The sequence below is a fragment of the Aquila chrysaetos genome, chromosome 5, assembly GCF_900496995.4.
Source record: "Aquila chrysaetos chrysaetos chromosome 5, bAquChr1.4, whole genome shotgun sequence".
Taxonomy (NCBI): Eukaryota; Metazoa; Chordata; class Aves; order Accipitriformes; family Accipitridae; genus Aquila; species Aquila chrysaetos.
Genome location: NC_044008.1, coordinates 12,023,760 through 12,047,321, shown reverse-complemented (window position 1 = coordinate 12,047,321; position 23,562 = coordinate 12,023,760). Strand labels below are relative to the sequence as shown.

The following is a 23,562-nucleotide window of genomic DNA, read 5'->3' as shown; positions in this document are numbered from 1 at the left end:
CTCTCGATATTTACTAGCACACAGCCAGTGATCTCATTTCCGCTCTCTTGGAAAGACTCATCAAAATACTGCCATGCTGCCCGCACGGATTGCAATGGTAGAGGTTACGACATCATGATTTTTAGGGTGCAGGATAATAGAGTCTGTGCACAGACACCCAGAAACTAGGTTTATGTTGAGAATTCCTCTCAGCCCACCTATCTTCTTGCTGTACTAATTTATGTTTCAGTAAATGGAATTAGTAATACTTGGGTGAAGGGTACTCTTTAGGTAATATTACTCACATATATCTTTTTTAAAGGGAAGTCTTCAACAAAAGCCTAGCAAGACTAATTATGCCTTTATGAGGGTTAACACAGTGTGTATTCTTTTCCTTAAAGAATTGTTAATGCTGCCTGTCTAGATAAAAAAGCTTAGATTTTCCTTTTTGTATCCCCTCAATGAAGTAGAGAAAAGCCCATGACAAAACCCTTAACTAAGTTTTATAGACGCATACTACCATTTGCCCCGAGACTACCTGACTTAAAGAACAGCCCATTCAAAAGTTTGAAAGGGATTTTTCAACATGAGGGTGAACATTTTCTTTAGGTTATTACAAGCTGCTACATGCCAAAGTAATTGACAGAGGCTATTCCCCTATTTCTCCCTGTAGTTGTTTGTGTTTCTTTTCAGCTCATTTTGTGTTAAGCTTGTAGTTTTCTTGACTCCAGAGGCCTGTGGCTTTGAAGAACTGGAGTTAAGCAAAACCAGCACTAGTTTGCTTCCATTCTGCAGCTCAGAATCAGGAAGATTATCAGATAATCAAGGAAGTACAAAAATCTTAGATTCCATCTGTAAATAGTGACAGTCTCAAGACGTGATGCCAGCGATAAAAGTTGCCTTCTGGCAGCCACTATAACATTACCTTGTAAAAATGTGATTGGCCCCTTCTAGCTAGTACAACAACATAAAAAATAAGCAACTTAAATATAGGGGGAAAAAAGGACTTAAGCTAGCTACAGCCTTCATAACAGTGGACATTTTATATTCTGCTTTGCATGGGTATCAAGATGACAGCATGCACATTTACTTGATCTTTTATCAAGTCACAGTTGCCCTTGCCAAAGTCTCTTAGAACAAAGTGTTTGTGTGAACATACACATTGGAAGAGTAAAAGTAGGAGCAAGCCAAACCTGAAAAACCTCCAGCTCTTCTAAAATGAGTTCTCCACTTGCAGAGAAGTTGGTGGGTAGGACAACAACTTTTTGTACGGTTCCTTGATCTGGAAAAGATAAGAAAAAGTGAGACCATGTGACAGAGACAGAGAGAAAGAAAAAAAACCTAGATGAACCATTATCAATTATGAAAAGAAACCATCAAAGCAAGCACTATCACATAGAGAAAGGTAAGAAAAGTTCAGTAATTTCTAGGGGTTTGGGTCAGAAAGAACTATGAGATGATTCCTTATATAGGAATATTATATACAGTATTCTCACATCTGAACACGAAGAAGTCATAGTAAGATTGGAGTTACTACCATTACTGTTACCATTCTACCCAAAAGGATCAATCAAAATCAGTATCTTCTGTACTAGTTGCTGTACAGACACACAGACAGAGGCAGTATCTATCCTAATGATCTTAAAGTAAAAACACAGCAATATCAACAGGTTAAAGGGAGCTACTGCAGAATTTAATATATATTCATATTCGTCAATAAAATGTAATGACAACTGATGACATGAAAGATAAACATTCCAAAGAATAACTCTATCTACACCTAAACAAAGACGAAAGCTTTTTTTTTTTCAGGAAAGTCAAACAATAATCAAATCTGTTACATATTGGTAGGAGTTAATATTTTGGTCCACAAGGAAAAAAGGAAAAGCAAGGTGAAGTTATTTTAGCTACTCTATCATGGCTGTCCTCTCAAAATACAGTTCCAAGCCTCCCTCAGATCAAAGGAGTAAGAAGTAAGAAGGATGGGGCAATAGCAGTGTTTTTGCAGGGTAGATGTGATGAGTGAGACCAAAGGGGATATTTGTGATTCGTTTTCCAAATTTGTTATGTGGAAAGAATATATGAGATGGAGAGGTCCATCTGTGAAGGCTCTTAAAGGCTCAGACAGCCACTGAAGTATTTCTGATGTGGCAGAAAAGGCGGACTGTGGGAGAATCACAAGGACAAGCATTTTTACTTGGAAAAAGCACAGCGCATAGAATTCCTCTTGCCTGAAAGGCCTGGAAATTAGACTGAGTAGTATAAATTTATTTGCTCAATACTGATTCTGAGGAATGAGACCACATGGTATAGATTCTGTTCGGCCTTCAAAAGTTTTATGAGCAATATAGACTTGTGCGGTTAGTAAAACATTAGTATAGCACAATATAGGTAATTATCTACGTGTATTTTTATGAATTTGTGACCGAGGAAAGGAAATCTCAGCTTCCTGTTTGGCAATTCATGATGTAGACAACATAAACTGAAAAAGGGCAATTTTGCTTCGCTTTTAAGGTCAGTGACTAAATTGCATAGCTGAAGCTGCAGGGCAAGTTGGTTACAGTAAATAATTTACATCTTCTTATTTCCCTGGAGGAAGCCAGCAGATAATAATATATTTTATTTAAAAAAAAATAAGGTTTAAAGCCAGAATATTGATGTGTAATGACCTGACCACACACAGAGAGCACATTGCAGTATTTTGTCATTTAAAGAAAAAAAAAGAACGAAAAGAGAATTTGAAAGCTGACAAGACTTAAAAATGCATAGCTATCAATTGTACATGCTCAGGGCACGTTAGGCATGAATTTTTCATGAGAATTTTCTGTGGAGAACATTTATTCTCATTATTCAATGGCACGATAAACCAGTTCCTTCCGAAGAAACTTTACTGAAACTAAATCTTGTGATAGCACAGCTGTGGTCTAGACTGGGTGCCAGTATTAGCAGAGCTATGAGAACCTGAGAGAGATTTACTAACTGCCAGGGCCCACCGAAGCTTTAAACTGCTGCAGATGCATCCCTCGTTGGAGCTAAGGAGAAGCATGTGCATATGCACGTGCATGAGTGTGTGTGCATTTCTGCTCCTGCTAAAGGGAATAACCCACTCACAAATATATACAGCTTAAGTCCAGTCTACCTCTGCCTCTTTGCATCCTTTTATCAGTGTGTTCTCTCTAACATTAAAACATACCGTACAAAATACCGTATCAGAAGTGCAGGAAGGAGTTGCAGCCTTTTGTGGTTTTTTTCAGCTGCCTGAAAAGTCTCAACTACCTGTAACCCTGACATACAGGGCACTAAGCATGTTGACAGTGACCTTACCTGCAAAGGAATGTGAGGCTGCTGAGCCTCTGAAGAACCAGTTTATTTCAATGATCCATTAGCGCATGCCACACATTTAAAATTCCTAAATTGTCTTCAGTCCTCAAACATTGCCCCGAACAGAAATCAGAGCCTGAAGGGAGATTTTATCCCGGGCATTGGCACAGAAAATACTGATAATGCCTGACGCCAACTCCTTGTGTCCTAATAACCTTTCCTATTTGAAAAGTAGGTTCCTATCTACCTTTTTGTCACACCCCAGAAAAATACACAGAGTTAAGGACTGTTTACCTCAGTATTCATTTCCCTTCACTCAATATTTTACCATTTGCTTTGACTCAGTATTGTACCATGAGGGACAGATCCTTGCAGAAAGGAATGTTCCATTGTTTTAGAGGAAACTTAACACAACATTTAAAATAAATATTCATGTTATGGAAAGTAGGCAGTAGAAAGCTATTAATTAAATAAAATTACTTAAAGCAAGGGATTCTAATAGTCTGTACATATATATATATAGAGATATATACACATACTTCCAACAATACATGGCTTATAGGCTATAGCCCTCCACCACTTCTGGAAATAGTTTTTCTACTGTTTCTCAGCCTTTTCCTTAATAAATGAAAAGCAAATATTTGTGCCCAAAACCCACTTCTTATTTCCTTCTCAGTAGTACTGATCTCTCCACTATAAGCACAGTAGCTGACAAATCAAGTCACTTATACATGTTCACATCAGAAAGCTTATGGTACATCTGAGTTTTGTTGAAAACCTTATTTGCTTATTCCCTTTAATGGCAAGGCAGCAAACTAAATTCCCTGGGTCAGAAGGAAGGTTGGAAAGGATGCAGCACTGTGCACTGCAGGAGATATATGCAAAGTAGCACTGCCTGAGCTGTTTCCCAGTGTATTTAACAATAGATGATCTTTTGCATTGTAAATCAGGCATAAGAGATCACTAAACAAGTGTAAGTCAAATTTTTTCATGTTTAGGTCAACACATGAAATTATAAGCTAATTCTGTAAAAATCATAAAAGTGAACAGGATGGTTTCCTTCACCGTTTACTTGTTACTTCCAGAAATCCACTTGAAAACAGTTCTACATTGTTATGATTTCACACAGTCATGAAAAAAGCTATTGTGTCTCCAGAATATCAATCCACCACTAGAATGCATGAAGTGAAGGGGCAGATTTATGCTCACCAATTCCCTAACTTTTCACTCGGAGCTGTTTGCAGCCTCACATCAGCCCAGCAGTCTGTGAGCCGAGGGCAAATGGACAAACAAGAAGGAATGTCCTCAAGCTGACAGCAAGAGGACAAGAGTGACTCATAACGTTTTTCTGTTTCAAACCTGCTTGAATGACTGCAGGTATCCCAGCTTGGCATGGAAGACAATGTTACTGGGATCATGTTCCTTCTGAGAGGACTGAGAAACAGGGAATAGCAAGGGAGGAAAGTGCTAATATCCTGTAGGGAGGAAAGTGCTAACATCCTGTAGACTAAAAAATGGTATAGAGAGTATGCAGAGTGGGAAATAAATGGAGAAGGAAGGCAGTCCAATAAATGGTCCAAGGAAGGAAGAAGAAGAGACAAATTAATAATAATGGTAGTAGTAGTAATAATAATAAAATATTCCTTGAAATGCAGGGCATTATTGTAGGCTGGTATTAATCAGCTAAGCTTCATTGATAGCAGTTGGACTATGCCTGATTACACTAACTCCTGGTCTGGCTGACCATGGCCAATGGAAAAGGCAAAGCTTAATGAACAGCAATTAAAAATACACAGGTGTTTGGCTGAATCTGCAGGTGTGAGTTTAAACCTCATTTTCTGAATTTCGACTAGCTTTTCTTTCCCCAGCCCTAAGTGAACACTGCAGTTGTCAGTACTGTGAGCCTCACAGAGAGTCAGGACCCATCTATCCCTGAGCCACATCACATGCACAAATTCAACAACAAATAAAACCCCTGACTTTTCCACATCATAAAAAAAGGACTGCAATGGACACCAACTGCTACTCTGACAGGAGTTTCACAGAGAGGCTTCCTGCAGTAATCTCCCTCCCTGATGTGTCTGATGTTGCTGGAGACCCTCTGAAAACTTTTCTCTGTCTTGTACCTGTCAGTCTAGTGGCAGCTTAATTATTTTTGGTCTCTAATCTGGGTTGAACCTGATGCAAACGAATAACATTATGAAGAAAAAAGAAAGCAAAGAGTTTGCAGAACGCTTACAATCTCTCTGAGAAAAAGTTGAGGCTCAGCAGAGCACCTGAGATGGTGGCAGGTTAGCAGTCAGGGCTGAGAGCCAGGTCCCCACGCTCTCTGCTGTCCTTAGGTTTCTGGTGCAAGTCAGGGATCCAATCACAGCCACCTAACCTCTCTGTGCTTTAGTTCACTCATCTGTCAAATGGGTGTAATTTTTTTCCAGCTCATAGTATTACCGTGAAACCTCATAAAATTCAAGCTGCATCAAAACCCAAAAAGACAGATGCAAATGTCTAATGAGCTCACATTTGAGGGTGGAACTTTCACATAGCCCCAGCTCAGTCAAACTTTTGGGACACGCTATGAGCTTGTTCGAACAAAACAGAACAGGGGAAATGAAACAGGTGGAGGCACGCCCTCTTAATTTATGTATCTTCTTAAAAGGCTGTGAAAAGGCTTTGGATGAGTTCATCAACGAAAGGGTTTGAATGACTCAGACACTATGACCAAGAGGAAGAAGGAAACCATCTGCTGCCTGTTGTGCCACTGTTGTGCAACATCATCTTCCCAAGCTCACAGTCACGAAGCTACAGCCAGCAAATCTATAGGAGGCAAGTTTGCTCTTCTGACCAGATTATCACTCTCTGCTAGAATCTGTAGCTCATTACATGATTTTGGCTATTACATTACTGGAGGCTACTGTTGTCAGCAAGGGTTAGTTTTCCAAAAAGACAGCCATCATGTAACACCATGAAAATGAGTATTACAACCTTATGCTTTGAAGACACTTACTGCATCCAGACTTTGAAAACAAGTGTTGCATCAGAGAAGAAAAGATAATAAGAAACATCGATCAACCTCATGCCACATCAGATGCATGTGGCTCACATTAATCTTCTGAATAAGCCACACTGAAATCTGAAGGGCCTTTTCATGACAGTGACTTAGATCTCTTTCCACAAAAACATATCCCATCTTGATAGCAAGGAGCCGAAAAAAATCCTATTGGTGCCTATGGCTGTTTAATGTACCCAAGTTTGACCCAGACATTTAAATATTTTCATAACACCAAGAGCAATAAAAAAACCCGTGCATAATCTTTTGGTTGTGCAATCTGCATGTACTTTGACCGAAAGCTTTCGTACTGCAAGCAGTAGGTGGCATGCTTAAAAAACAAATATTAATCTCAGGAAAATGTTCTCATGCTGTTTTACTGCTGTTCTTAAAACTCAGATGGAAAACAATCTTCCAAAGGATAAACAGAAAATATTGAAAGCTTGGGTTCTTTAGATATAACTGAAATGAGTAAAGTCATTACAGTAAAACTCTAGGGTGAATCAAAAACTTCAAGACTCAGTCCTGGCCTACCACAGAAATGGGATAATTGAAGCAGAACTCTAACCCCGAATTCCTGAACTGAATATGTTATTACTCATTGCATAGGGAAAAATTATCATCGGCATCGCCCTTGTCAAATACGCAAATGAGCGATTACATTCTATCCAAGTAAATTATCCCTCGGTGTTTGGGAAGATGAGGTATAGAGCACTCTTCTCTTGTAGCACTGCCCTCTACCATTAAACAGTTGTTCCTTACGCTAAATCAGCTCATTTCGGGGGGGGTGAAGAGATCCCTTTGGGTGGACTTAACAAAACCAGCAAGTTTTGTCAAGTGCTTTGGGAGTCTTCACGTTGAAAAGCATAGGGAAAACAGGAGATGGTTATCTTTTGAAAAGTGGGTGGAATGCTGCAAGAACAATGCCTGTCCCTGGGATTTATTTGTTAGCTATGTAGGTGAGCGAGGGAGAAAAGCAATGTATTAACTCTGGGCATGGACCAGGCCCTGTGAGCTCAGCACTTTTGTCTGGGGGTGCATAGGAAACACTACATTTAGTTCACCTTAATGTGAAAAAATGACGCAGCTGCCTATACCCTCCTATGCCATGGCTACATGATGAAAACCACTGGGGTTCTTGGAGCTTTATACTTCTGTTATTCTTCAATTGTATTCAGGAACTGATTTATTACTGAGGCTATAGAGGAGGAAGAGAGGAAAAGCTAAACATTTTGTATGCTCTGCATCTGGCAAGACATAAAACACTCCAATTTCAAGCATGAGACAGGTCACTGACAGTGACAGACATGGCTGGCAACATCTCAGTTCAGCAGCAGTAACTCATCATCTGAGCTGAGTGTAATTGTCACCAGGTGTCAAGTCCCATTGTCTCCGGCTGTGGGGCTCCAGGCTCCCAAGGAAATTATCACATGAAATTCTCCTATACAATCTGGTTTTTGCATTTGCTGGGACAAACTGACACCAAAGCAAATCCCCTCTGCATTCCTTTTGACAGTTAATATCTCTATCGAATCCTCCTGAGTCTCACAGAAAGCAGAGAATAAAGAAAACAAGTTTCTCCTCTCAGTGGCTGAAACCTGATCACTTTTATTTAAAAGGACTGAGAAATGCAGTAACTTACATCGTACCAATTTCTTCTAAGGAAGACCTTGGAAGCTATTAATGTCCTGTGCCCTGCTCAGGAAGAATAATGCCTCCCCTCCAACCAACTAGAAAGCAGACAATGATCCTCATCTCCAATGTAATGTGGAAGATAAAGCAATGAATATAAAGTATCAAGCTGCAGTTTATGTATTTGATCCATCATGGATCCTGTGCTGATCCCACAGAAGAGGATTAACAAAATGTAAGAACAAACTGAGGTATGTTAACCTTTTTAATGAATCACAGAGGTACGTGTAAGGCCACACTGACCACTTAAAAAGAGCCAGAAGCTAATCAAAGTATAAAATGAAATTACCCATATTTATCTCTTGCAGAATTACTAAAAAGCTAACTATCAATATTGTGATTTCATGCACATTTCAAATTTTCATTACATTTCCAGTATGAACTGTCACTGCTACATTAACGATCCTATATTGGTTGGAAACTTATATGTCTTTATCTTTTCCACTAATCTTTAGTAGAATTTTCTTCCTATTGACACTAGATGCTTATAGAGCATTTTAAAACAATGGCACCACTATATAAAAATTGCATAAAATGTTCATTTGAAAGATCTGTACTAGCCTACCAAGCTATTACTCTGGCTAAACACAGTGATTTGGCAAGGAATAAAGCTAAGAGAAAACCAAACCATCTCTTTTACTAAGTGTTCTTGTGGAGTTGTGTAACAGCAGTAGGGACATCTATTAACATTTCTGATATTTCTACAGTAGTGTACAAAGACTCTTTTCTTTACTTCTTTAGGAAACGAGGAAAATTACCCTAAGGGGTCCCAAAGTCAAGAACTGTAGCTGCATTAATTAAACTAAAAAGAAAATGTGGTTACATGTTAGGGGAGGCGGGGGGAAACGCACCTCAAGAAAGCACTGTCCTAATTAGCTTAATTTGGTAGTTTCTAATGACTCTGCAAGTAGGATCAAAGTGATCTTCAAGAACACCTTAAAACTCACTTATCAACTGCCAAACAAGGAAACAAAAATACCCAGATAAAAAACTTGATGAAATTCCTAATGTAATTCATTACCCAGAGCTTCTTCTACCCTGACTATGCCTTATAGTATTCTAAGCATTCACAGTACAGTAGACGGTGACCTGGCAAAGGTTTGACACAAGAACACAAATGAAGTGTTTCTGTTTTCCTGTCTCCTTTCACTGAGCCGCAGAAGCCTCTAGGCTGGACAGGGTCTCTAGAAGTCATCTGGTCCAGTCCCCCATTCAAAGCGGGTCAGTTAGAGCAGGTTGCTCAGGGCTGTGGCAGGTTGGGTTTTGAATCCTTTGAGTCTTTGAGGAAGGAGAATTCACAGCCTCTCTGGGCCCTTGTTCCAATGTTTGATCACGCTGACAGTGAAAACCTTTTCCTTTATATCTAATTGCAATGTCCAACATTGCAACTTGTGTGCAATCCTTCTCACTCTGACACTGAGCACCTAGAGAAGAGTCCAGATCTGTTTTTTCCCATTAGGTAGTTGTACCCTCCCATTAGGTAGTTGTCAACAGCAGTAAGGTCTCCCCTTAGCTTTCTCTGAATAAACCCAATTGTCTCAGCCTCTTCTCATACATCACATGCTACAGTCCTTCAACTGATCTTGTTCCATTAGGTCAATGTTTTCCTTGCACTGGGGAGCCCACAACTGGACATGGTACTCCTCACAGGAGTCAAATACAGGCGAAGAATCCCTTCCAGCAACCTGCTGGCTGGATACGCTTCTGCTAATACAGCACCATACGCAGTTGGCCTCCTTTGGTACACAAGGCACCCTGCTGATTTTGATAGTTGGGGAGGTTTTTCTAAGAAGAGTGAAGAGAGTTTCTTTTAATCCTGCCCCTATAGAAGCCTGACGTTCCTGAGAGATTTTTTAGCACCAGCTTCCTAAATCTATTATAACAGGAAGGTTATTCCCAGCCCCATGTGAGTTTGTTGGCAGACACGGTTATTCTACAAGCAGAAAACAACCAGGACCCCAATAATATGTGAGCCATAAAAGCAATGCAAGCCATCTCTGTAATTATTTTCTGATGTTCACAGATATATTTGTTCTCCTGGAGTTCTTTTCCTTTGTTCTACTTGAAACCATCTGTAGTAAAAAAGATTAGCCTTTGTGCCTATCACTCTATAATGCCCTGTTAAGCCAGCAGCAGTTTCAGACGTGAATGAATCCTAGGGTCTAGCCAGAGTACCACTCCGCTTGTCTGCTTCAATCAGAAGAGTGTGATTCATATCTGAATATTTTAAAAAATCAAAATTGATCAGTATGAGAATCACTTGACCTGTTCCCTGCAGACTGCAGAAGCATAACACCAGATTCAAATCTGATGTAACTAAAAACAAAATGTAGGTTATATTAGACAGAAATTATTTCAGAATACTTGGATCAAATTCTCTGTGTCCACTACTGCTAGGACTCCAGCCATTTGTTTCTTGTTCTCTGCTAAGTACTTCCATATTTTTACTTTTTTTTTTTTTTGTGGAGTTGTTATTTCTGCCTTTGTAACATCCTGATCAGCTTGTGTTTTTCTTCAGAAGTAGCTTACACAGCATATAGTAAATAATGATGATGTGAGTATACAAAACAATACAAAGCCAGATTTTGGTATTTTTACTCATGTTAGAGTGCATCAAATTCTAATGCGGAATCCTGTTGCAGACAAACCATTTTCAAGAGAATATTATAATTTAGATCAAATACGTTATACACTAGTGTTGATTTCTGTCTCAAATAAAATTCCTATCAATACATTGTATCTCTTGCACATAAATAACATCTATAGTAAACATAAAAATGTGCAGAAAGTAAAAAGAACATAATGTATGGATTTCTATAGACATTTTTGTAGATAGCAAATACATTTAAACAAATGTTTCTGAAAGCTGTAAGTTGTACATATTGGGGTTGACTGCAAATTATAATGCAATGGGGGAAAACGACTGTTGCTAAGTTTGTCTGACCTGTTCCAAGAAACAAGACGTGATATCTTCCGTCAGCAGCATTCACTCGATCCACAGCAATCTTTGTATACTTGTAGTCGGCTCCTATCCGGATGATTAATGGCCTCTTGTGTATTGGGTAAATGGGATTAAACATCAAAGGGTGATTCCTGATGAAGGTCACAACATCGTCTGGAAACTCTTTGGTTGTCCGCATATTAGGTGTGAAGGCTCCTCCTGGACACTGTAAGAAACATGGACAGTAATGCTTAACAATACTTGCCATCTTTCAAAGAGTTTTCATCTCCAACTCATTTACAAATATTGACAGATAGTTGACAAAGTAAGTTCCCAAAAGAGCGCTTCAGACTCTGACTGAAAGTAATTATGTTCCAGTAATGGGAATGAAGTGCTTGAATAGCTGCGCTTTGAACTCCCATCAATTCCGATAAAGCAAACACAAATGTATTTTTGCCCTTTCAAAACCCAGCTTGATGGCAAAGATCCATACTTCTGGACCTATTTCCACATTCTTTATGCTTCCAAACTGCCTGTTGAAAAAAAAACATCCAAGCGATTGGTATGGGAAGATACCAAACTTTTGCAGCTGATATGTTACAGAATTAGTACAAAGGCAAAAGGTAAAATCTGATACTGAACTGTAATTTGCTCAATATCCCTCCAGCCATTACATTGATTATGAGATGGTGAAAGGGCCTGTGACTCATTTTCATTTGAAAAAGCAGTAATATGGAGTTGATGAGGGGGTCCCATGACAACTCATTTCTATCTGAAAAGATTGACCATTCACAAGATCTTGTCTATACTTTCCCCTATGCCTGAGAAGTAACAGAGGTCCATGAATACTCTGGATGCTTCTTTAAATGTAATGAAGAACCATCCCAATAATCAGCTCTCAGGCATTGTGGACCTCATGAGGAAATACAAGTAATCTTAGAAAACTCAAGTGTTTACTGAGAGAGAAACTAAAAGAAGACTGTGGGAAGAACTCGGGAGCTATGTAACTGGTACAATGTTCTGGATGTACCTATGTTAATTTACATGACTTTTTTTCAGCTACTGTTACCTCACTTCCTATTGCTGCTCCTGAGCTTTCATTTTCCCCCTTACCAGATTTCTGAGCTGTGGAAGTCTCCTCAGAGTATCGGAGCTGTTCAGAAATGTTTCAACAAATATTTTTCCAGTTAGAAAATGTTGATTTGTTCAATACGAAGCATTTAATGGAAACTTGTTTATTTTGATGAGGACCATTCTTATGTCTAGGATGGAATTTCTGGTCAAAACCACAGACACAAAAATAGCTAGTAGCTTAGGGAGAGATTTACCTCACCTGACTTCTACTGTCTCAAAGTCAGGCATTTATTCTTAGTTGGCCATCTAGGTTTCCTCTGTAGGCAGTAATTCAGACTACATGCCCTGCTTTTAGATGGCTAAAATTACATAAAATGAATCATACTCTGAGAGACTAGGAAACTTGCTGGGGATATATGAGTCATGCGTCCAACCTACCTGATGCAAGCAAATGTTAGAATCTGGGTCTTCACCTCCCAGGGGATCCCTCTAACCACCAGGCAGGAGTGCCCGTTCTACCCTTGCTGCTGAAAGCTGTTCCACCTTATGCACCTAATAAACTATTCATCGGGCAATACGAGGGACCAAGTAAAGAGGGGACTGCGGCCTAATCCCAGTCTCTAGGATCATCTTCTGGCTCAGTTAGGATTTAATTATTTAGACAAAGTAGAACAGCTCTGGTAGGATTTCTTTAAAAGAAACTGCTCTGGCATCAGTTACCTTCAGGAAGAAGAACTGGAACTCAGCTCAGATATGGGTCTCTTTTCTCATCTGACATCCTTGACAATTGATTCTTCTGGACTCTTATTTATCCTGGGAGGTTTGGATTGGTTCTCACTAGAAATGACACTACATGCTAGCCCTCCAAGATTGCTCGCAAAATTGACTTCTTATTATCTTGTTTGCTCTACTCCTTCCCTCTGTGGCACTTCCATCCACAGCCTTCCAGGAAATGTATGGATCTATCTGCTATGATTAGCAACAAATGCTGAAAAAAGAACTGTGTTCATAAATTTGTGGGCTATTAGCAAGATTATTCTACTTGGTAGTGATCTGCCAGACCCCAGTTCCTCTCCAGAGGGATTCTGTTTCACGAGCAGTTCAGATTAAACTTTCCTGTCCCGCATAGCTCAGTGAAAAGACTTTCTCTGATACTTTCTATCCTTCCATTCTTGACTTGGAAATTATAAGACCTTTGTCTGTGACTTCCTGCAAAAATGTCTGTGCTATGGTTCACCCCAGTATGACCCTAAAAACTTACATTATATCGTTGTTCTGAGGAAAGCCTCAACAAACATCTTTAGTCATTTAATTCTTTTGCTATGCCCTGTATAAATGAATGAGAAGCAAAAGATGTTACTGAAGAACCCTATAAGCTCTCCCTTTCCTGGAGGGATTGAATGTGTATCCTTCACACCTCATTCAAGGACTTGGCTACATGATATTTATGTTCACAGTTGATCACCATGCAGCTAGATTGCAGAGAGAAACAGAATTCTTTAATTTACAGCATATTCTCCAACATGCTGTAGGTATAAAAACTATTTCTGTAAACTCTGAAAAATGGAAACTATCCTTAAACTTCACTGAATTTAGTAGCAAGCTGCCAATTATGTAATTTTTTTTTTCCTTTCTTTTTCCATAAGTAAGTTTTGCTTGTGGAGAAATAAGAAACCATTGGTATTTAGTGAAGGGCAGCCAAACACTGCGGAGTTAATTATGGCCAAATGAACGTATTGCTTTATTTAATCATGCTGAAGCTATACTGAAGCCTTTTCTTTGTTTATCCAATGTGCTGTGACACAATGAACATTTATTTCTGTCCAAAAGTTTATTATGAATATCTCTTTAGGCAACTGTAAAGTAGGATTTTCCATGTCATACAAAAAAGCATCCCTGTCTAGTCCAGCATCCCAGAAGTTGTGAAACCCCTATGTTCCAGAGGAAAGAGGCTCATGCCCCATAGTCTGCAAGCATGGCTATTCAAATTTAACCTTTTGAACACAAATTCTCAGCAGCAGAAAAATCCCCATGTCCCGATTTTTACAGATGCTTTGTCATAAGTGAAAAATAGAGTTTGTGGAATGCATTTAAAGGTGGAACTTTTTGACACTGAAAAAAAAGCAAAGTCCCGTCTTGGAAAATACACCTTTATAATACCGTGTTGTGGCTGAATTGTGAGGAAGCACAGAAAAGCCAGTGATCAGAAAACAAGCAATGATCATCTTAAAAGAATCTCTCTTGGCTTTATTTTTTGTGTGAGCTATGATCTAAGAATTTATCTTCACATTCGGAGCTCAACGGCACATCTGAAAAATGTAGATAATTTCTGGCACCATGTTAAATCCAAATCTGAATTTTCTTTTTCCCTTTACATTGTGCTGCCCAATTCCTTTAGGCCCATGTGGAATACCTCATAAACCTCCATGAGGCGAACCAAGAATAACATGGCAGTGGTTGAGGAAACACATACAAATACAATATTCTGAAGCAGTAAGAAACTCTGAAAAGTGACTAATCACAAGAGCGTGAAACTTCCTGTTTAAATGGGGCATTTCTTCTTTTTTTGGTAAAGTTTAAGCTTAAAGTCTCAGTGAACTCATAAGATTACAGCGGTATGAATTAATTGCAAAGAATAATGCTAGCATTGGACCTTAGTGGAATATCAGGTATTGATTAGCTAATTCTAGAGATCTGGGAACATAAAGTCCTAAATCTTATAGCCAGTAATAACTGCACTAAAATGTCATGGAGAATTGTGTGAACAGGGAGAGCTATTCCATGTATCTGAGCATTAGTGTATGAGAGAAAAAGAGAGAGAGAGAAAGAACAAGATCTACAGCACAAAGATGAATATGAATGAAATAGTGATATGGTTAAAGGTTCTTGCAGTGACTTGCAAAATTAAAATAAAAATTGATTTCCTGTGATAAATGGAAAAGCAACAAAGTGTTCATCTAAAAAAAAAATTATAACTACATCGCTGAGAGATGATTTATGATTCTGTGCATACTTATTTAATTCTGATACTTAAGAAATTGTAAGAAGACTTCATAGGAGTCAACAAAAGTCCACACTACCATACTTCATTTAGCAAATATGGATTTAGAGAAGATTCTAGAGAAAGTTCAAACATTCTTCATTAAAGCTGGAAATATTAGACTTCATACTTTTGCTATATCTAAATTAAGAATAGTGCAAATAAGTAAATAAAGACAAAAGTGCATCAACAGCAATTTTTCTACACCATAAAGGTGAAAAGAAAAAAAACCAAACAATTTTGTTTAAAACCTTTTATGAGACATTTTTGTAAAACTTGGAAACAGAGCTAGCTCTAATGGTGTACAGAATTAATTGGAAGATTATTACTGCCCCTGATTCAGTGAAAGAAAGTGCTGAAAAATTTTCAAGGCATACAAAAAGCATTCTTATCAAGAAGGACTACTACGATAAACTGATCGGCATGAAAACTCATCTATTTATAGGTCTCTCTTCTAAGATTCAGTACACGACAGCGTATTAGACCTAGTCAAATGACAAGTCCCAGGTGCCTGGTTCTCTACTACATCTCCCAAGCATCCCAGTGGAGCTGCAAAACTTTAGAGTACTATGGAAAATTCATGCAGACTGAAGACAAACTTACATACGTTTGGATCCAGACTGTAGAACACACTCACAATGCTGTCTTTGTATGCTTTTTATTTAGCTATCTTCCGCTCAATTGTACACACAAATTGTAAATGTACATGTAAACAAGATGACTGTCATCTAGTGAAATAATTCTTAACACCTTTTCAGCAGAAAGAACAAGAGTGTTCAACATTTTGCATGACTTTCAATTCTTTCTAGAAGATTTCCAGATACTACATGATTTGTATGGCAAGCTGAGAAGCAAATAAAATTGTTCTGAAGTGTAACCAAGTGTCATAGTCCCACATAGTCCATTCTCTTGGAATAAATAATATTTATTTATGTATTAAACATAGACAAGTAGTTGGCAAGCCTGCATAAACATCTTTGTACTTACAGTGCCAGGTCGTGGGTATGGAATTCTGCCCTGATATGGAATCAGCTGGTGGTTTGGGCCCTCCTTGTGTGCAAATGGCCCATTGAACACGGTCTGGATGTCAGATAGATGATACACACACACAGCTGAGCCTTTAAATATGGAGCTGGAAGACAGTAGGAAAAAGTTAGTATTGCAATCTACCAACTTCTGTATAGCTTTTCCATCATTTTGCATGGTCCAATGACAAAGGATACCTCTAAAATAATATATTTAATACAGTTTAATGCTTAAGTAGCATGGATTTAATACATCAACTAATCTAGCTTTTCAATATACACCATTACTCCTTAAGACCCAGCAACTCTTTGAACAGTGAACCAAAAAAAGAGGGAGGAAGGTACTACCCTACTTATTTTATAAATATATTTTATTTATATTTAAAATATATTTTTATAAGAAAATTTCCTAGTGTTGAATATAAAAGATATATAATCTGGTCCCAGTTAAATCAATGGCAAAAATATTGCTGACTCCAGTGAGACAAGAGTTTCATAAACGTTGTACTGCCAAGCTCAGCACAGGTTTTCAGAACTCCCTACCAGTATATTAACCACAAGACCTCCATGAGCCTCCTAAAATACATGGGTAAAAAATTAATCAAAACATCCAGTGCAATTACAATTGGTTAGATTATTACAATCAGTTGCCAGCTTTTCTAAGCAAAATGGGGACAGGTTGTGGCTGTAAAGGAATTACTCCTATACAGTCCTCAAATCCACCCACAAAACTGGTCTTACAAAGACCCCTTCAAGAGGTTGAAGTCTGATGCTTCCTGAGGAGAACCCGGGGGGGGTCACCTATGAGAAGGGCATGGTTTTTCCACCGCTCTGGGTTCAGCAATGGTCGCAGATGGTCTCAGAGAGCACAAGCCCTGAATGGCCTCCATCACCCTGTGATGATGAAGGGCAGTAGGGAAATAATTTCCAGAGTGATGCTAAGGCTGAATGCAGTGAATTAACTCCTTTTTTTCTCTCAAAGCATGTAAGGCTTGAGATATTTATCTTAACAAAGTGGAAACTCCAGACAGTCTAAAATCTGCCTGATGTTAACTGTAGGATGAAGATAATCCAAGTAACTCTCTGTCTTCAATTGAAAAATAAAAAAAACACTCCAGAAAAAACCTGAAAACATTACACATAGTGTCTAAAGAAGGAAAGTGCAATCCACATTGCTCTCAGCTATATATGGATATATCAGTAGGAGGAACCTTTTAGATGGATCATGGTATTTGTGGAAATTTTAGTAGGTATTAATAGGTTTTAAGAAATGTATTTTGTTTTTTCCAGATGTTTTATGTTAGATTTATAGCAGATTATGCCACTAAAATAATTTTCTTCAATATTACTTGGTTTCCCTCTGTATGGTTTAGTTAAAAATACTAGTAGTTATTTGCTGGGATGTTTCTCTCTTGCTACTGTGATGAGTTGGAGGTCTACAGAGGTGAAGATAAGGGAACTGTTAAGGAGCAAAAATCCTTATGATTGCTGTATTTAACTAGGTGACACATTCAATTTATAGTTGAGCAAAGAGGAAGAAAGCATAGACCATGTGGTTGACGATAACAGAAATGCGTGAGTGTAAATACTTCAATAGAGAGAGAAAACAGCTGAAGAGCCAGGAAAAAGTGAAGTTTTCTCTTTGTTGTCACCTTATATGGGTCTGTGATTCAAACCTCATTTCCACTGCAGGAATACCAGGAGAATTAGGTAAAAGTGTTTCCAGTTCAGGCATGTTGCATCCACAACCTAATCATAAGTGTGGTTTTACTGCTAAACATAACCTCAGCATTTTCTCTTTCTGTGCAGTAGGAATCATAAAATGTAGACAGCACCAGCTGTTTACAAGTTATGGGATTCTTTTTTTCACAATTAAATAGACTAAAATCATATTTTCCTGGCTGATTCACATATTTGAGAAAGCAGATCCCAGGATCTGCATGGAAAAACACAGAAAAGTGTATCAGGAAAAAATATTTTTTCATGCAAGGATTCTTCTACCAGAAACTGCCATTAAATGAATTATTAGTAATAAATTAAATAATTTTCTAATTTGATCAAATAATTTAAATGAAATTTTAATAAAAGCAGAAAACCTCTTTGAGGGTAAGTAATAACATCTAAATAAGACAGGACAGTATATCAGAAATCAGTAAGCAGTAACTATTTCTACTCTGTATACTACTACTATGTGGCAAGGGCAAGAGAAAAGTGAAAAAAATAAAGGTAGAGATGGCAGAATCTGTTGGTCCACCTGTCAGTCTATCTTTGTGGAGAGTTTCAGCATAGTAAGCCATATGTAGTACTTCCACGGCCCTTGGGAGCTCACTGACTGCTTTCTAAACTGGACAGTAAGTGAGTACTACCGACTGATAATGAGGAGCTTAAGGCTGCAAGGAGGTGATCAAATGCCACATAAGCTTGTCTTTTCGTAGCCAGCTGAAGCCGACATGGGTTATTTGCCATCTGTGCGATCATCTGCCAGCTGAGAGCCTGGAAATGATTTGTATGAATTCATGTAAGAATTCCCGGTTTGATCCTTCAGGGTGCTGGATGTCCTTCAGGAGGTGTTAAGTGCTCTCAGATGCCACATGAGTTTGCTGCATTGAAGTCATTTAGCTTTCTGCTGCTGAACAAGTGGCCCTCCACAGAAATGTTTTCCCAGTGCCAGCTGACAGCATGTCAGGGAGCAGCTTGCTCCAAGCAGCATAGCTCTAACATGGATACCACCAGGAATGATACCGAGACTGTCACTCCTGCAAACGATGGCCACAGCAGATAAACAAAATTGCACAGAACAGCCTTGACCACAAACCATCACTTTCATTTTTCATATAGAAAATTGGGCAGATCGGAAAGGTAACTTTTTTCAAATCTCCCCATTTACCTTGATGTTGTAAAAATTCCATACACAAGTGTTGTTCTGGGGTTATCTGTCTCTAAAAGAAACACATCCTCTGTAAGAAAGAAAAGAAAAAAAAGTATTTTGAATACTAATAAAAACTTTATTTTCCAGTTTAATTTATGACTTCATTCCTGCTGAAGTCAACAGTAGTTTTGTCTCAGTCTTGAATGGGAAAAAGCAGACATCATATGAATGGACCGTATGCATAAATCTAGCATTTGGACATTCAGAAACAGATTTGGAAATTAGCTCCACACCATCTAGCATTATGAAGACAGAAGGCAAAGTTTTTCAAATATGTTCAGGATCCATGTCACACGTTTCTTTCAGCTGGGTCTTGTTTCAGGAGGTTGTTTAACAGTAGGCAAACCTTTAAGTTGTAGTAGGTCAAAGACAAAGAGTTCCCATAGACGGATGTAATCCAAAGCAGGACAATTAGGTGTTTTGTCGTACAGTACACGCTCTAGATGCCCTTAGTAGCTCATTTTCTACATGACATGAATGACACAGAGCTTTCCAGTGACGACACTGAGAGATGTAAACCTCCCAGCTCCCGTTGTGTAGGGGTTTGTTGACTGCACTATGCAAAACTGTACCTGCTCACTGACCTGAATTTGCCCACTGTTACCTCTGATCTGCTGGTTTTTTTTACACTTCAGTGAAAAATACTTCAATCTCTGACAGCTTCTCCTTACAAATGTTTTTAATAACTATAATGAAGCTACCTCTTAAACTTATTTTACAACACACAAAAAGACTGAACTGTTTGAGCTTTTTATCATAGAATATGTTCTTTAGCTTTCCATTCATTTATATGGCTACTTCATTTAACCCTCTGAATTTTTTAAATATTCTTTTAAATATGCCAAAAGCAAAAGACTTCATCATGCAGAACTGGAAGTGTTACACTCTTCTGCATTATACATGAAAACAGAAGCATGTGCTTGCTCTTTCCCATTTTTCTGCATTTCCAGCTGTGGCTCTATTCCTCCTCTTTGCTAGAGGATTGTGCTGGGAGCCCAGGCTGAGAACATTGTCTCCTATTCTCCTACATTTTGTCATACGGAAAACTAAAAGCAGTTATCCTACTGCTTTGCTGAAGAGGATGGGCTGGTAAATCACAGTTCTGAAAGATAAGTTGCTGTGGCAGTGCTAAGAGGCGCTGGGAACTTCTGAAAGTCAGTCCTCCAAGCACCTTGCACATTCTGAGCTACAGCAAGTTAGGATCTGCTCCTAGGCCCATCAGGTTCCATCGAAACCTTGAACCAAAGCAAGTACACCAAATAGTCATAAAGATATCAGGTCAAAAAGATTCCAAACCCCATTTCCTATGTTGAGAATCAGGAATAATGACAGAGAAAAAAGAGAGAGATTACAATGGAGAGAAGGTCAGAATCAGATGCAGCCCCAGTGTGGGGCCCATTAGTTATTTATATTATTTATAATATTTATATTTATATTTCTATTTACATTTATACTAATACACATACCAAATCTTCCAATACCTGAATTTAGAACTATGACTTTGTACATCACAGCTGGGGACAATACAGAATTTGAAACTGTCTGATAATGTTGTTTGGCACTTAAGTATCAAGATATGCATCTATTAATTACTTAATGAAAGGAAACCTCTTGTGACTACTATATAGATTATTCACCAAATATTTGCAGTGTTTCATATGTTGAACTGAAAATCTAAGTGCCTGGAGGAATCCTGAGAAATTATATTTATTTATAGTATTATCGGTGCCAGTAACAGGATTTATTGGTATTATCTTGAACTATCAAACTGAGGCCTCTACCTAGTGATCAAAAAAGAAAAACTGTATTGTGGAAAGGTGTGTGTTACACAGCGGTGTAAGAAACAGTTTCAAAGAAATGTATGTTAAAAAATCTCTACCATAATCCTAACTAGCAGCAAAATAACAGTAGACTCACTTACATGTTCCCTTCCAAATATTAACTCTTTACATATATAATTCCTTTACATAGTCAAGATTAATTACCTTTATTTCAAAGATAATGATAATTACCCAGAGAAATTTATGAAGAATTTTTTCATTTCCTGTCATAAAACTGCAAGGGGAATTTTGTCACAAATTTCTACAGAGCCAAGATTTCACTGTCAACAACTTGAATAAGGGCCTGTATGAACATCAGTAATTAAATATGCACAGGGTGCAAGATTTAGATAAAACTTTTAAGGGATTTTTTTGCCATACCTAATTCATCAAAGTACGTTTCTGTTCCATCTTCATCCATTACTGAGCACACAAGTCTTGCTTTCAGGAATGTTGTCCACTTGTTGACGAGACTACGCTGACCACCTGTGTCATTCTGGAAAGGAATATTATTTTCAGAAAAAAAATACAGCACAGCTAACCTTTTACTGGGCTTTCCCACATTTCCCTCAGGTTAATTTCACTCATCATCTAGACAATTATGCTGGTAAATTCAATATAACAATTAGAGAGGCCTAAACAAAATCCCCTCACCTAAACGCTCCAGATAGAGGAAAAACAAGAACTAGTTTTCTGAGCAGACTTTCTGTGCTGGGCTAGCAGGCTTGGGAGGGTCGGGCAGTAGATTTTGTGCAGCAGCAGTGTGGGTAGGTATGGTTGGGAAGGACTGTGGAGGTCTGTATCACTCACTGACACCCAGAGCGGAGAAGTCCACGCTATCTCTAAAAGGTCTAATAGTCCTATGGAGGGATGTTTCTTCTAGTCCTGACAGCAGTATAGCTGCACCTGATGTAGTAGCGTGGGTCAAGCTAGTTTCGTGCTGTTGCAAGTCCTGCTAGCGTGGTCCAGAGCTGGCTTGGTCACGGCTGGCTCGAGATCTTTCCATCTCTCTCTGGTGCAAGGTGGAAACCGTAACTGCTAAACCAGATGGAGCAGCACAGAGGTGATAGCTCCTGCCTTGCTCTGCTGGCGAATGCCTTATCTAAGAGCAGTACCTTCCAAACTGCATAGCACAGTGGCACCCAAGGAAAGGGAAAAAGGAAATGTAGAAGCTAGGCAAATGTGATTTCGATGAAATGCTGTGCGTGTTTCACTGGTGCTCCTGGAGCTGGTAATCCCACTTTTTGGGTGACCCATAAGGGGTCTTTTGGGGGGGTCTTTCTTGGCACCATCGTACTAATATATTTGGCCAGTCTCAAAGGTGTTGATACATGAATATGACAGTATACAAGTATACAAATATGAATGGCTCAGATTTATTTTCATTGGCTTTGGGATTCTGCCACTGACTTCAGTGTAAGTCTAAACAGGCTGAGGCCTTTCAGAAATCATCTGGGCTTCATTATAACAGTAACAATAACAAATACAGCTATAATTGTTACTGTGAAAAGTCTTCTTGCAAAATATCCAAAAAGGCCTTTGGGCACCCTCACAAAAATATAGAAATCAGTTATCATAAAAGCGATCATATGCCTTATCATATCGCCAGAGAAGGAATTTAACACAATCCTAACACATCCCACACCCATGCACAACAACATCACAAAGCACCAAATTCTAAAGAAGACCCAGATTAAAGACAGGGAATACACAAACGCTCACAATTATCTTCCTGAGCCTTTCCAAAAGAAGGAATGAAAAGGCTAGCAATAATTATGCATTTATAATTTTTCTCTCATTAAAAAAAATCCATTTCACCAGAGATATTAATAGCTGCTTCAATAATTTTTCATCTACAGTTGATTACAGATATGAAAAAGGAAATAGAGACAATGAGGAGTGCTGTGATCGTAAATTAATTACTGCACAGGAGTAGCCATAACTCCTGAATTTAATTTTCCTGTGCACGATTTTAAAGTTAGACTCACACATACATCAATGCAAGAACTCAGAAAGGACAGATACTGTAAAAATGAAAACAATATTTGAAAGTTAAATCAACCCATTTAAAAGCTTGGCTCTGTTATTTCCAATGTGTTTCAAAGATTTTGGGGGGGGGGTGTCTGTGTGAAAGACTTCACTGTCTTATAATTCAGTATTTCTAACCAAAGAATGTACCTTATTTGTGCAAAGGACAGCAAGTTTGGAAATGCAACACAGGTAACTATTCTGACTCAGTCAGAGAAATACACTCTACATTTCCATCATTATAGGTATAGCCAGAGATACATAACATGTTCAGACCCTAGCTGTGTGTTCAGTAACAGGTCTTCTTAATTATGAACGTGGAAGCTGAAACAGGAAATTTGTTTCGAATATAGATCAAAGGCTTTTCAATTATTTAGTCTTTTAGCTTATCATGTCACACCAGCAGCTTGTCCCAACAACCTGGCAAACAAAATAGTTCTTACTGGGCATATTCTTGCAATCATTGAATGAATTTGCTTTGTGCTGCCACTGTTGTCTGTGAGTCTCTCTTTGAAGAAGAAGTAGATTTTGGCATCATTGGGGTCAGTGCCATCTGGGATAACATGAGCATCCACAAAAATAGGCTCTGAAATGAAACAGTATACCAAAAAGATGAAACCAAAAGATGTATCAGTATAAGCAATTAATGATTTGACAGTTACCAACT

The 23,562-nt window shown here is 38.5% G+C and overlaps 1 protein-coding gene across 2 annotated transcripts in view; it reads right to left on the bottom strand.

Annotated features, from left to right (window-relative positions):
* SEMA3C (semaphorin 3C) overlaps positions 1-23,562 on the bottom strand; it is a 123,573-nt gene that overhangs the window by 13,589 nt on the left and 86,422 nt on the right. For both annotated transcript variants that reach the window (XM_030015335.2, XM_030015336.2), the window contains exons 8-13: positions 23,339-23,481; positions 21,249-21,363; positions 19,006-19,075; positions 16,081-16,225; positions 10,983-11,205; positions 1,173-1,261 (exon numbers count right to left, since the gene is read on the bottom strand). In XM_030015335.2, coding sequence (XP_029871195.1) covers positions 1,173-1,261; positions 10,983-11,205; positions 16,081-16,225; positions 19,006-19,075; positions 21,249-21,363; positions 23,339-23,481 — 785 coding nt within the window. The remainder of the gene's footprint in view (positions 1-1,172; positions 1,262-10,982; positions 11,206-16,080; positions 16,226-19,005; positions 19,076-21,248; positions 21,364-23,338; positions 23,482-23,562) is intronic.